Source organism: Macrotis lagotis, chromosome 2 (assembly GCF_037893015.1).
Source record: "Macrotis lagotis isolate mMagLag1 chromosome 2, bilby.v1.9.chrom.fasta, whole genome shotgun sequence".
In the NCBI taxonomy this organism is placed as follows: Eukaryota; Metazoa; Chordata; class Mammalia; order Peramelemorphia; family Peramelidae; genus Macrotis; species Macrotis lagotis.
Genome location: NC_133659.1, coordinates 31,274,056 through 31,289,342, shown reverse-complemented (window position 1 = coordinate 31,289,342; position 15,287 = coordinate 31,274,056). Strand labels below are relative to the sequence as shown.

The 15,287-nt window shown below is 39.0% G+C and overlaps 1 protein-coding gene across 1 annotated transcript in view; it reads left to right on the top strand.

The window, feature by feature from the left end:
- The window catches only part of CYP4B1 (cytochrome P450 family 4 subfamily B member 1), a 28,640-nt gene extending 17,694 nt beyond the window's left edge, over positions 1–10,946 (top strand). Inside the window, exons 9-12 of the mRNA XM_074221508.1 lie at positions 3,125–3,258; positions 5,065–5,129; positions 6,044–6,126; positions 10,022–10,946. Of these exons, the coding sequence (XP_074077609.1) occupies positions 3,125–3,258; positions 5,065–5,129; positions 6,044–6,126; positions 10,022–10,190 (451 nt within the window). The 3' untranslated portion in view covers positions 10,191–10,946. The remainder of the gene's footprint in view (positions 1–3,124; positions 3,259–5,064; positions 5,130–6,043; positions 6,127–10,021) is intronic.
- The last annotated feature ends 4,341 nt before the right edge of the window (positions 10,947–15,287 follow it).

Here is a 15,287-nt window from a genome sequence, read left to right as displayed (position 1 = left end):
TGACATCCAGAAATTAACACAATATACTAGAAGTTTTGCAGCATCTATAGTATTTCATTGCAAAGCAAATTGCACATACTAAATCATCCTCACAACATCCCAGAGAGGTTGAATATTATCACCCCTGTTTTGCTTATGAGGAAATGGAAATACAGAAAAACTAAGTGATTTCTCAGGATCATCCAGAAAGAAAAACCTGAGGCAGAATTTGAATTCAGTTCTGGACTCCTAGACCAATGACCTAACTACCTCACTACTTAATTTTAGATGCCTTTCTTAAAGTAACTCAAAATCGCATTAGTTATTTGGGTGCTGTATCACACTGATAACACATACTGAGCTTCTGGTCCACTAAACCCCCAGTTCTTGCTCACATAATTTAACTATGGCTGTCTCATCTTGTATTCACAGACTTTTTTTTTAAATTTATCAAAGCATAACTCTAGTTTTGTTTTTAAATTTCACATTTTATCTTGCCCAATGTTCTGGGTTGTCAAAATCCCTTTGTATCCTATCATCCACCGTATTAACTTTCCCTTTCAACCTTGTGCCATCTACAAATTTGGTTCCTTCATCCAAATCATTGATATATACATTAAACAGTCCAAAGACAAGCATAGATCCCCTGTGACATCTCACTGGGAACATCCTGCCCTACATTGGAAAATTACTCTTTAGAGTCCTGCCATCTAACCAGTTCTGAATTAATCTAATTGTGTTATCTAGTCTACTTCTTTCTAACTTCTCAACCAAATTAAGGAGATAACGCTATCAAAAACTTGGCTGTAAACTAGGTAAATGGTATTCATAGTGCTTCCCTCAGTTACCACTTTTGTAAGCCTGTCCAAAAAACAAATGATGTATGCCTAGCATAACTTGTGTTTGATAAAGCCAGGCAGGCTCTTTGGGAATCACTGCTTCATTTTCTAGGTGTTTGCTAATCACAAACATCTTTCTGAAGGTTGGTGTAGAGGTAATCCCAAGAATTCAGAAAAAGCACACTGACTTATAGCTTGCAGAATCTGTTCTTTTTCATTCCACTCCTTAAAAAAATCTGGATATTTGTCCCTCTATCTTGTATTACCTTCTCTGTGAGTCACTTTTATTTTGTCTCTTCTAGGGAAAAGTCATTTGCTGGCAAAGAAAATAGAAATGAAGCAAGAACTCTTGCCTTCTCTCTGTTGGGAATCAAAATCATCCTATCTCTCCCAACAACAATCTGGTCTTTCTTGGTTCTTCCTTTTTTTCTTGCATTAAAGCTTAAAAACCCCTCTTCTTACTCTTATATTCCCTTGCAAAATCTTAGATCAATCTGATATTTATTGATACTATTTACAAAAATACTAGTTTAAGACCATTTTTATAGTACTGTTCCAGAAAGCTGAATCTACTTCTGTCTTCTATATTTCTTGTTTTTATGAATCTAAGGGTTGGAGAATTGCCTGTATATCCTCATTATTTTCTTCAGACATTTCCTTTTTTCTTTCCTCATTAGAATTATTTTTCTTCCAAATAAAGTCTCAATGTCCTTCTCCAGTCTTATGTCTTATCCTCTACACTTGGAATCAACAAAACTGAGTGACTCACTTTTCCCTACACACAGGGTCTCACTACTATCTCCTCTTTTCTTAGTTTCTGCCTCTATCTCATGTCTTGCAGAGAAAATTGCTGAGCAATAAGATTCTAAAGTCCTGAGGTTTCATCCATAATGATGATCTGAAACAAAACCAGAGTTCTCTGTGATTTAGTAAATGATAGTTATAATTTGACTACAGCTGGAAAAATCCTTTCTGTGGTGGTCCAGATACCAGCAAAGAGCATCTTTGAGCTGAGCTGGGCTGGTTCTTGGATGACAAGACCACAGAGCATCATCTTGCTAACACCTTAAGCTTCTTCAACTTGGAAAGACATGATAGGTCTTGGAGAATTCAGGGTCTCAGCCTCACCTCCTTCACCAGGCTAAGAGAAGGCCTCAGAGGACTCTAGTTTGGCTTCATCCAGAGAGCACTCTAAGGCTTACAAGGTCATTGACCAAAGTCACAGAATCACAGAATCTGTGACTCTCAGATCTAGGATGGAACTCAGGGGCACCTTGTACAAGCTGTACCATCATAAGGCTCTCAATTTCACAGCATCCCTTAAAAGTGCTAATGTAGTTGATGCCAGAAGACTCCAATAAGGGAATCACCTCCCAAGGCCAATTTCTCAACTCCAACTGGTACACAGCTATGAAGAATGAATTCAGAATTTCCACCCAAGTCTTTGAATTCAGAGAAAGTTTTCTTTCCATTCCTGTTCCTTGGTGGAAGACCTGGGCTATTTCCCTTCTCTGTATCCTCAGAGGCTCTGCATACAGCAGATAACCAATTTTTATATTGTTCAGTTGAATTGAGCAAGTTCCTGTTCCCTCTATCCACCTGTTATTCTTTCCTGAGCCACCTTGGGCCCAACTCCCTGTTAAACATTGAGATGTGATGAGATACACTGAGGGAATGCTTGGTTTGATGGGAACAAGGAGGAAATATCCAGAGGCTGTTTGTGGGATCATAGGCTGAACCAAGGGCACAGGTTTTGTGTTCCTAATGGCTCAGAGGACACACGCTGGGGTACTCAGAGAGCGCTTGGTCCAAGAGATGATCATCTTAAAGAGAGGGTAGTAAGAGGCAGAGAGGAGGAGGAGGAGGGCTTTCTAGGTGGGGGTAAACTTAGCAAAGGTGTGGAAGAAAGTGTCTTGAGCAAGAGGGAGAGAGAACCAGTAGACAGAACCAGAATTAAGACTGGATTATTTCTGAAAAATTTTTTAAACTTTTTTTTATAATTTAAGGCAATGGGGTTAAGTGACTTGCCCAAGGTCACACAGCTAGGCAATTATTAAGTGTCTGAGGCTGGATTTGAACTCAGGTACTCCTGATTCCAGGGCCAGTGCTCTATCCACCTAGCCACCCCTTAGGACTGGATTCTTGAGCAGGTCCATTGCTAGAAGAAATGGGGTAGCGGTATTACAGACTACCTCCTATTGTCTCCTCAAGTTAGCTGAAAGGTACATTTGGGGTGTCTGGGGGAATTGCTGCACCTGCTCCACACTGATTGGGGGCTTTGGCCTGTTGTTCTCTCTTCAATGCAGGGAAGACCTGGGGAAAATGACCTACCTCACCATGTGCATCAAGGAGAGTTTCCGCCTCTATCCACCAGTGCCCCAAGTATATCGCCAGCTCAACAAGCCTGTTACCTTCATGGATGGGAGATCGATACCTGAAGGTAAGATAAGGGTGACCCTTGAAGCTGGAGATTTGGGTAGGAGACTTGGGTGAAGACCTGACCTCTCAGAATTTCTTGTATGTTTTTCCAGAGCCTTTCCCCAAAGGATCATGTTTAGAGAAATTCTATCCACTGAACCTCTCAGCCACAAGCTTATATAACCTAGTGCAGGTCAAATTCTCAGGATTAGCGGGAAATATATCCAACAGCAGAGCAACAATGAGCTTCTGCTGGCCATGACAACAGAGTTCTCCCTTCCAAGGATCATTGACATGGATGATACATCTCCCAAGATCTAAATTGCAATAATGACAGGCATTTATTTATTTAAATGAAGATATTTATTTAGTCAACAAATTGACAGACATTTATCGAGTACTTTCTGTTTTCTAAATGCTGTTAGTGAAGTGATTTCTTATACAATGTCAGCACCATAAACCTCACATACCAACTCACACGCTTGAGTGCTAGGGAGGGAGATTCTCATATTATGGAGGAAGATCTTTGCAAGAGATAATAGCTGCCTTCCCCTACACCAGGGGCTCTAAACCTGCGGTTTGGGAATAGCTTCAAGTTAAAAAATATCGACAACTATATTTCGATTTAATAGGGTTCCTTTGTATTCTCATGTGGGTTATTTTATGCATTTAAAAATGTCTCTGAGGAAGGTCCCTAGGCTTCAGTCCATCTCGGGGTGGGGTGGGGTATCCATGACACATAAATAAGCTGAGAATTCATCAGAGAGCAACTCTGAAGTCAATTTTCACAGTCTTTCTCTGAGGGAAGGGAGAGGATATTAACTAAGGAGTCCTAGACTCTGCTGTCTGACTGTCATGCCTTCCTTTCTCTGGCACATGATTTTCTAAATCACTGATAAGGTAAGGGTGCCCTCTCAACTATTCCACCTGTCTATTGGGGCAAGCCTTTTCAGTTCGCCCTACCTACCACATACTATACAGGGTGCTGGGGGTGGGGCTCTGAATAAGGATAATTTCCAAGAAGCCTTGGAAGAAAGCGGAGGTGTTCCACACTCAGGATATAGTTGAAGGTGGGGGAGAGGACAAGGATGGGTGTATTGCCAGACAGTTTTAATTATATCATCAGTCTGGCTCAGGAGGTGTGACCTGGTTCTTAGCCATGCACCACTGACAAAGAGAGATTAGAGTTTGGAACCTGCACCCCTTGCCCCTGGTTTCCATGCTCTACGGATTCCTGTGAAGTCTCTAGTGATCCTTATACCAGGACTGGTCTGACTGGTCCCTTAGGGCTGCCATTTTGTGGGACTATCTTTCCCTGATTCAACCCTGTTTCAAACCCCAGAAAATGGCACAGTCTCCCTATTATTATCATCTCTCCCCCATTCTCTGTCTTTCCCTTAGTTTGAAGTCAGCTCACTGCCTTCTTATGGTTTGTGAGGGTTTGCTTGTGCTTTTTGTTTGTGTTTTCTTTTGCTTTATTGCTGCCAAATTCAAGGTAATTGAGATTCTTCTCCTGCAGAAGTTTGTGTTTTTTTAAGTTATCTAGATGTTCTTGTCTTTGAGGTCTCATTAAGTTCCCAGGCATCTCCTTTGTGACCCCAACATGTAATTCTCTGATTTGCCCCAAGGAAACCTCTGCCATAATTTTTGAGATTTATTGAGTCCTGGGGAATCCAAGGAGATCCAGCCACATCTTGCAGAAGACTGTTGATCTAGTTAGATATGAGTGATCTATCTGTATCACTGGAGAGCTAACCCCAACAGGAGTTGCCCATATCAATGAATAATAAAACTGTTTTCCTAGAACATCTTTCTCCTTGTCCCACAGGTTCCCTGGTCTCTCTTCACATCTACGCACTCCACAGGAATCCATCCGTGTGGGACAAGCCTGAGGTATCTCCAACCATCATATCTCATGGAAGAGCAGGATGGGCCAGAGGAGAGCATTCACAGAGGAGGATGGGAAGGGGAAGGCTCATAGCTGTTGGGAGTAGGGGATGGCCTGTTTTTAGCAGGCTTAGGAAGACAGGCTGAGGGTTTTAGGTCATGGAGGATCTGGGGGCTCCTCCTGCTAAGAAAGAGTCCATTAGCTTCCTCTTTTAGCCTATTTTTCCTTCTACCTTCAATGTCTCTTCCACCATTCACTTCCTTACCCATACTCCTAAACTTAAAAGTATCTTTGACTCATCTTTGTCCCTCCCTTCCCCATCCAATCAACTACCAGGGTTCTATTCATTCTCCTTCTGTGGTAAATGGAGTCCATCTCTTGAATACATCTTCCTTTCTCCCCCCCCCCCCAGCTTTGTACAGTCTCCTATGACTATTGCCTGGGTTATGATGTCCTAGTCTGCTCTTACTTACCCTTATATTCCATCCATGGAAGAGGAAAAAAAGGAAAGTCTTGCTTCTTTGTAGATCTTTGTATACTAGGTCATCTCTCTATTAAAAAATCTTTAGTAACTCTTGTTTCCTTCTAAGTGAGGTACAATTAATTCCTTCCTGATACCCCCTAACTCCCCCATTTTGGTGCCATTTTAGCTCTCCAGACTAAAGTGAGATTACTCACATGTGTATAATCTGTATTCTAGTCATCAATTAATTACTGCTATTATGTCTCAAGAATGTTCTATGTCCCCTAGAATCCCCCTTGAATTTACCTTCGCCTTATATATGGAATATATTTCATTTCCAGAATTACAGTCTTAGGTTGCTGAAGTTGACTGAGACATCAATTGTCTCTGTTTAGATTCATCTACCGAGTATTAGAAGAGGGATTTGAACCCAGATCTTTCTTTCTTTTGTTGCAGGTGTTTGACCCTCAACGCTTCTCCCCAGAGAACTCCTCTACTCGTCACCCCTATGCATTTGTGCCCTTTTCAGCTGGGCCCAGGTAGGTGCTGTTTCTCAACATCTGGGTGGGGTGGAGGAAGCCACATCAATACTTCAACTGCAGCCTCTCAAATATATCCACCTGCCTACCCTACCACAGCAGATCTGGAAGAAATTTATCCCCTCAGGTCATCCTGCAGGAGTAACGATGGCTTCCTAGGAGCCTTGGATGAAAGAGGGCTTGACATACTGGGGGAGAAGAGGTGTTCTGACCTCAGGATAGAGTTAAGAGTAGGGGAAAGGAAAAGGCTGGATCTTACCTCTCTTTGACAGTTAAGACTGTTGGTCATCCAGAACTAATTGGAAACTAAATAACCTCATTTTAAAGAATGAGTGGATCAAGCAAAAAACTATAGAAATAATTATGTACTTCATCCTAGAAATAATGGAACAACATACCAAACCCTATGGGATACACTCAAGGCAGCAGTCAGGAGATGTATTATATCTTTAAATGCTTACATGGATAAATTAGAGAAAGAAGAAATCAATGAACTAAATATGCAACTAAAAAAAATAGAGAAAGAACAAATTAAAAATCCCCAATTAAATACCAAATAAGAAATTCTAAAAAATTAAAGGAGAAATCAATAAAATCTAAAGCAAGAAAGCTATTGAACTAATAAATAAAACCAAGAGCTGGTTTTATGAAAAAAACCAATAAAATTGATAAACCTCTGGTCAATTTGATTAAAAAAAAAGAAAGAAAGGGCAGCTAGGTGGTGTCATAGATAAAGCACCAACCCTGGAGTCAGGAGTACCTGGGTTCAAATCCTGTCTCAGACATTTAATAATTACCTAGCCGTGTGGCCTTGGGCAAGCCACTTAACCCCATTTGCCTTGCAAAAACCTAAAAAAAAAGAAAGAAGAAAACCAAATTGCTAGTATCATAAAAGAAAAAGGTGATCTCACCACCAATGAAGAGGAAATTAATAATTTGGAATTATTTTGCCCAACTCTATGCCAATAAATTTGACAGTCTAAATGAAATCAATGAATATTTACAAAAATATGTTGCCCAGATTAAATGAAGAGGAAATTAAAAACCTAAATAACCGTATCTCAGAAAAACCATTATTGAACTCCCTAAGAAAAAAATCTCCAGGGCCAGAAGGATTCACAAATGAATTCTATCAAATATTAAAGCAATAATTGGTTCCAATTCTATATAAACTCTTTGGAAAAATAGGTGAAGAGGGAACTATGCCTCTTTCTATGACACCACTATGGTGCTGATATGTAAACCAGGAAAAGTTAGAACAGAGAAATAAAATTATAGACCTGTCTTAGCAAAACGATTACAACAAGTGATCACTGGATAATACATTATGATTAAGTAGGATTTATCCCACGAATGCAGGGTTGGTTCAATATTAGGAAAACTGTTAGTATACTCAATTATATCAACAACAAACTTATCAGAAATTACATGATCATATCAATAGATGCTGAAAAAGCTTTTGACAAAATACAGCACCCATTCCTACTAAAAACACTAAAGAGTGCAGGAATAAATGGACTGTTCCTCAGAATAATAAGCAGTATCTATCTGAAACCATCAACAAGCATTATATGCAATAGGGATAGGCTAGAGGCATTCCCAATAAGATTAGAAGTGAAACAAGGATGCCCATTATCACTACTACTATTCAATATATAGTATTAGAAATATTAGCTTCAGCAATAAGAGAAGAAAATAAATTGAAGGAATTAGAATTGGGAAGGAAGAGACAAAACTCTCACTCTTTGCAGATGCCATGATGTTATACCTAGAGAATCCCAAGAAATCATCCAAAAAACTACTGGAAACAATTAGCAATTTTAGCAAAGTTGCAGGATATAAAATAAACCCCCATAAATCCTCAGCTTTTCTATATATGACTAGCAAGATACAGCAGGAAGAGCTAGAAAGAGAAATCCTATTTAAAATAACCTCAGACAATATAAAATACCTTTGAAAATGATTACAAAACACTTCTCACACGCAAAAATCCCCAAATTTAAATAACTGGGCAAACATCACCCACTCATGCATAGGTCGAGCTAATATAATAAAAATGACAATTCTACCAAAACTAAACTACCTGTTTAGTGCCGTACCAATCAAAATTCCAAAAAAATTACTTTAATGAGTTAGAAAAAGTTGTAAGTAATTTATATGGAGAAACAAAAAAGTCAAGAATTTCCAGAGATTCAATGAATCCCTTAGCCTTACCAGATCTAAAATTATATTATAAAGCATCAGTCATCAAAACTGTCTAGTATTGGCTAAGAAATAGAGTAGTGGACCAGTGGAATACAGTAGGTGCAATAGCAGGAAGTGATTATAGTAATCTGCTGTTTGATAAACCCAAAGAGTCCAGCTATTGGGATAAAAACTCTTCGATAAAAACTGTTGGGAAAATTGGAAGTTAGTTTAGAAGAAACTTAGATTAGACCAACACCTCACACCCCATACCAAGATAAGATCCAAATGGATACAGGATTTAGACATAAAAAAATAAAATTATAAGCAAACTAGAAGATCAAGGAGTAGTTTACCTGTCGGATTTATGGAAAGGGAAGCGGTTTTTATGACCAAGGAAGAGATGGAGAACATCATTAAAAACCAACTAGATAATTTTGATTACATTAAATTAAAAAGCTTTTGCACAGACAAAACCACTGTAACGAAGATCAAAAGAAATATAGTAAATTGGGAAACAATTTTTGCAACTAGTATTTCTGACAAAGGAATCATTTCTAAAATATACAGAGAACCGAGTCAAATTTTCACACAAACCATTCCCCAATTGACAAATGGTCAAAGGATATGCAAAGGCAATTTACAGCTGAGGAAATCAAAGTGATCCATAGTCATTTTAAAAATTACTCTAAATCATTACTTATTAAAGAAATGCAAATTAAAGCATCTTTGAGATACCACCTCACACCTCTCAGACTGGCCAATATGACCAGAAAGGACAATGATCGGTGTTGGAAGGGATGTGGGAAATCTGGGACACTATTACATTGTTGGTGGAGCTGTGAACTCATCCAGACTTTCTGGAGAGCAATTTGGAATTACACCCAAAGGTCACCAAAATGTGCATACCCTTTGATCCAGCAATACCACTACTGGGTCTATACCCTGAAGACATTATGAAAAAGGGTAAAAATATCACTTGTACAAAAATATTCATAGCAGCCCTGTTTGTGGTGGCAAAGAATTAGAAATTAAGTGAATGTCCTTCAATTAGGAAATGGCTTAACAAACTGTGGCACATATATGTGATAGAGCACTATTGTTCTATTAGAAACCAGGAGGGATGGGAATTCAGGGAAGCCTGGAAGGATTTGCGTCAACTGATGCTGAGTGAGATGAGCAGAACCAGAAGAACATTGTACACCCTAACAGCAACATGGGGGTGATGATCAACCCTGATGGACTTGCTCATTCCATCCCTGCAACAACCAGGGACAATTTTCAATTTAGAAAAAAAAATTATCTTATTATGTAATTTTACTATCTCATACTTTATTTTTCTTCCTGAAGGATATGATTTCTTTCTCATCACATTCAACTGAGATCAATGTATACCATTGAAACAATGTAAAAACTAACAGAATGCTTTCTGTAGGGGGAGGGGAAGCAAGAATGGGGGAAAATTGTAAAACTCAAAATGAATAAAATCTTTCTAACAAAAGGGAGAAAGAGTAGATCAAAAAAACAAAACAAAACAAAAGAATGTTGGTCATATAGTCAGAAGACCTGAGTTCAAATTCTGTCTTTGATGTCTGTTATTTTTCCAACCTGCTTGTCATGCTCTCTTGCCAGGTTGTATCAATCTCCAGTCATGCATGGTACCGTTCTGGCAATGATGCCAATTAACATTTCTCTCCCTCTATGACTGCAGGAACTGTATTGGGCAGCAGTTTGCCATGATGGAAACTAAGGCAGTCATAGCTCTCTGCCTCCTTCACTTTGAGTTTTCACCGGAGCCCTCAAAACAACCCATCAAACGACTTCAACTCGTCCTGGGTGCTAAGAATGGCATTTACCTTAACTTGAAGAAGCTGATGTAGGAAGGAGCAGAGCCTGGAGCTCTATTTGGTGCATGGTCAGGGGTGGGGGGTGGGCTAGCACAGGGATGCTGAAGTGCATTTACTGATGCAGGTTGAACATGATCCTGGCTCTCAGGGAGCTTACAGTCTGGGATAGGAATGGAGATAGACTAGGTCTTAGAGTACTGATTTTTCTCTCTACTTGGACAAACACATATAGCTATAGTTGTAAGAAATACCTTCTAATATTATAGAAACATCTCCTATCATACTATATGGTATCAGTTTGCAAGACACCTTTGAGGTTTGTAGTTCAAGTTCTTTATATTACAGAGGAAGGAACTGAGGCTCAGGGTTATTCTGCCTTCCTTCAAGCCTGATTCAGGTGTCACCTCCTACAGGAAGCCTCCCCCAATCTCCCCAACTGCTAATACTTATGCTCGGTAATTTATATTACAAACACTTGGTTTCTTATGGGCATTTTTGTATTCCTCAGAAGAATGGAAGCTCTTTGAGGGCAGGGCCTGGTTCAGTTTTATCTTTGTATTTTCAGCACCATTAACAAGGCCTAGCACAGAAGAGAACACTGAAAAATGTTTTTGAAGTAAATTGGTTAGAGAACAGTGTGGACAAAGGGAGAGAATCTGGAGAACCCTGAGTATTTATAGGGTACATAGAGTTCACTTTGGCTGAAACTTGGAGAACATGATCTGTCTGGGTCAGGGTCGAGTGGGAGGAGGAATAATAGTAATAAAAATAAATAAATTTATATATCAATTTAACATTCAAAAAGTGTTTTATATGCATTATTTTATCTGAGTGTTACAACTGAACTGTTATGTAGATGTAGCAGATCAAGAAACTGAGGCTGAAAAAACATTAAGAGTCTTGACCAGAGAGGGATTTGAGTTCAGATCACCCTTACTCCTCAAAGTAACTAAGTGGCTAGAGGGCTAGGCCTGGAGTCTGGAAGATTTGAATTTAAAACCAGTCTTGTTCACTTAATAGCTGTGGGACTCTGGACAAGTCACTTAACCCTGCTGACCTTAGTTCCTCATCAGTAGAATGAGCTAGAGAAGAAAATGGCAAATCACTTCGATATCTTTGCTCAGAAAACCCCAAGTGGCATAATGACGAGTTGGACAGGACTGAAAACAACTAAAAAACAAATCAAATTCAAATTTTGGACGTTCTTGAATATTATATGGCAAAGAAGACTTAGTTTTCAAATTCTTCCCCAGACTCTTTACTAGCTGACCTTGAACAAATCATTTCCCTATTTTGACTTTCAGTGTCAACTAGGGATGATGATGATGATGATGATGATCCCAAGGGAACTCGAGTATGAGGATCAGATGACACAAATGCATTGAAGGGAATGGGGGAAGCAAGGGGAAACATTTTTTTACAGGGTAGGGGCTGAATAAAATGTCTGCAAAACAGAATTGAAAGCAGATTGTTTTTCAGGTAATTGCTTTAAGCTATGCCCTTTCTTCTCTCCACTCTCCTCCCAAACATACACTTTTGTCCTTCTTCTCTTTCTCCTCTCTCCTCTCTTCTCTCTCCTTCTCCTCCTCCTTCTTCTTCCTCCTTCTCCCTCCCTCTCTCTCTCTCTCTCTCTCTCTCTCTCTTTCCTCTCCTATGCCCACACAATGCAGAATAAGATAAGCTAACTGATCAGTTGAGGGAGACAATTTATGATCATTCAGTCAATTTGGAAAACCATCAATTGCTTGTCAGACTCTATGTCCTATGTCGTTTCCTTTAAAGTCTTTTTTTCCAGTAACATTGTACAGTGCTTGGAGCCAGGCAACACCTGGGTCTGAATTACACCTCAGTTAACTCCTTTTTTTTCTTTTAGTTTTAGTGGCTTGCCCAAGGCCACACAGCTAGGTCATTATTAAGTGTCTGAGGTTGGATTTGAAATCAGGTCCTCTTGACTCCAGAGCAGGTGCTCTATCCACTGTGCCACCTAGCCTCCCTCTCAGTTAACTACTAAAGGGTCTAAGATTCCTCCCAGCTCTGAATTTTTTAGTTCTAAGAGCCCCCCTCACCCAATTCTAAATTCTGGGTTCTAAATTGCTCCACCCCCCCCCCCACCAGCTCTAATATTCAAGCTTCCAAGATCCCTCCTTCTTCTGACATTCTAGGTTTTAAGATATTTCCAAGCTCTTACATTCTGGATTCTAAGATCCCTCCCAGCTCTCACATTCAAGGTTCTAAGACCCTTCTGAACTCTCACATTCTCAGTTCTAATATTCCTTTTAGCTCTCACTTTCTAGGTTCTAAGATCCTTCCTTACTCTGACATTTTAGGTTCTAAGCTTCCCCAATATGTTCTTTGTTTTATTTTCTGAGGCTCTGGTAGGTCAAATCTTTTCTTGTCTCTACCCAGACCTCTAGCTTCTGTCTTATTCATTTCCTTTCCCTATCTCATTGTGCCTTGCTCAAAAAAGGGTAAATAAATGCTTTATTATTTATCTAAGATAGATGTCCTGCCCAAAAGGGTTCCACCTAGGATAATATATTTAGAAAATTTCCCAGAGATCAATTAGTCCAATTCTATCCTTTTATAGGTAAGGAAACTGAGGCCTAGATTTTTAAAGAAACTTACCCAAGATCAAACAGCCAGTAGTAATAGTTAGCAGTCACATATAGCTAACATTCCTTATTCCCCACAACAATACTGTGAGATAGGCACTATTATTTTCCTCATTTGATAAATGAGAATACTGATGCTCACAGAGGCTAAGTGACTGGTCCAGGGCCTCGTAGTTGACAGGATTCAGGTCTAGCACTTTATCCACTGTGCCACCTAGCTACTTTGAAATGGGCTTGAACTCAAGTCCTTTGACAACAGAACTATGACTCCTTCCATCAGAGATCACATTTGCTGTCCTAATTAAGGTTTCTGAAATTCCTTTATGTGACAGAAATCTCTTTTTCATCCCTTCCTTTAACTCTCTCCTTCTAGCCCTAAAAGGAACTAACTGAGGATGAAAACATCCTCATCATTGCTTCCAGTCCTTCCATACTCAGTACTCATCATTGCTTTTACCCTGGCTTTCTTTCTCTTTTCCAAATCTTCAAATTATAGTTAAAGTTCAACCTCACATCCTTCTCTACTCTTTTCATTCCTTGCCCCTTGACCTGTAACTAACTGTTGACTCAAATCTGTATGGCCATCACCATTTGTTCTCTCTGTAACTGTTCTTGAAGAGAACAGGACAAAATAATGCAAGACAACAAATTTATATTAACTATTCTCAAGAGGTTTCAGGGTATAATGATTAAAAAGTAAAGACCATTGAAATATACTGGCTGTGTGTCTCTGGGCAAGTCTTCAGAGATGCTTCATAACAGAATAGGGGCTAAGGTGCCAGGGGCTTTACTTGTCACTGAAGTCTCAAGTCTGGTAGATAATAACCTCATCTTGGCTCTGACAGCAGCAATACAATCCTTTTACTTGAAATGATTCCTCATTTAACAATTCTAAGCTTTTTCTCCTCAATCTCCCACCACCTCACTCCTTTTCAACAGAATACCTAGCATCATAATTTATTGAGAAAACAAACACACTTGCTTAGTGAATTCCTTTTTGTCTAAATCTCAAAACCTTGAGGCACCATCCTATGATCTTTTCTCCTTTATTCTGATGAAAAGATGGCTCTTCAACTGAAAAGGTCAACTTTACCACCCCTCTCTTAACTCCTTAATTCCATCTCTCTCTTGTACCTCTGGAAGATAACTCTTAGAATCATTTTCTTTTTATGAAAATTATTTTATTTTTTCCAATTACATGCAAAAATAAATTTCAACATTCATATTTTTATAAGCTTTTGAATTCCACATTTTTCTATCTCCCTCCTCTTCTCCCCCCTCCCCATGACAGCAAACAATCTGATACAGGTTGTGAAAGAAGACTTAGAACTAAAGGAAAAAAATGGCATGGCTAGGTTGCGCAGTGGATAGAGCACCAGCCCTGGAGTCAGGAGTGCCTAAGTTCAAATCTAGCCTCAGACATTTAATAATTACCTAGCTGTGTGGCCTTGGGCAAGCTACTTAACCCCATTGCCTTGCAAATAAATAAATAAACAAACAAACAAATAAATAAATAAACCTAAAAAAAACTAAAGGGAAATAATTTTGAGAAAGGTAAAAAACCTAAAGCAAGTTTTAAAAAGTAAAAATAGTATGCTTTGGTCTGTATTCAAATTCCATAGTTTTTTCTAAAAAAACTAAAGGGAAATAATTTTGAGAAAGGTAAAAAAACCTAAAGCAAGTTTTAAAAAGTGAAAATAGTATGCTTTGGTCTGTATTCAAATTCCATAGTTTTTTCTAAAAAAACTAAAGGGAAATAATTTTGAGAAAGGTAAAAAAACCTAAAGCAAGTTTTAAAAAGTGAAAATAGTATGCTTTGGCTTGTATTCAAGTTCCATAGTTTTTTCTCTGGATGTGGATCACATTTTTCATCGAAAGTCTTTTCGAATTGTTCTTGGTCACTAGTACTAAGAGGAACTAAGTTCATCATAGTTGATCATCACCCAGTTCCAACAGTCATCTTGACTCTCAACTTCTATGAGGCATGAACTAGCAGAAACTTGTCAGGAGACAAGGTAACAGAATTGTGATTTCTCAGTTGTAGTGAGGAAGAAGCAGATTCCCCACTAGGAAGTGCTAGCCCCCCCCCCACACACACACACACCTGGGCTTTAGTTCAACTCTTTTATCCTCTTTTTAAAAATTTTTAAAAATTTAATTTATTTACACATTACTAAAATATTCTTGTTTGAGAATAAACATAATACCCCCCGCCCCCCCCAAAATATAAAACCTCATGAGAAATAAAGTGAAAGAAAAATAATGTGTTTCAGTCTGTGTTCTGATACCATCAGCTCTGTCTCAGGTGGATCACTTTCTTTATCATAAGTCCATCATAGAAATTACTTCCATGTCTTTCCACAGTTGCTGTTGCTGATTGTAATTCCCTCCATCCATTCCTCCTTACTACCATCTATTATATTTTCTCTCTCCTTTCACTCTGTCCCTCTTCAAAAAAATGTGCTGTGGAGCAACTGAGTGGCTCATTGGACAGAGCACTAACCCTGGGCCAAGAGGC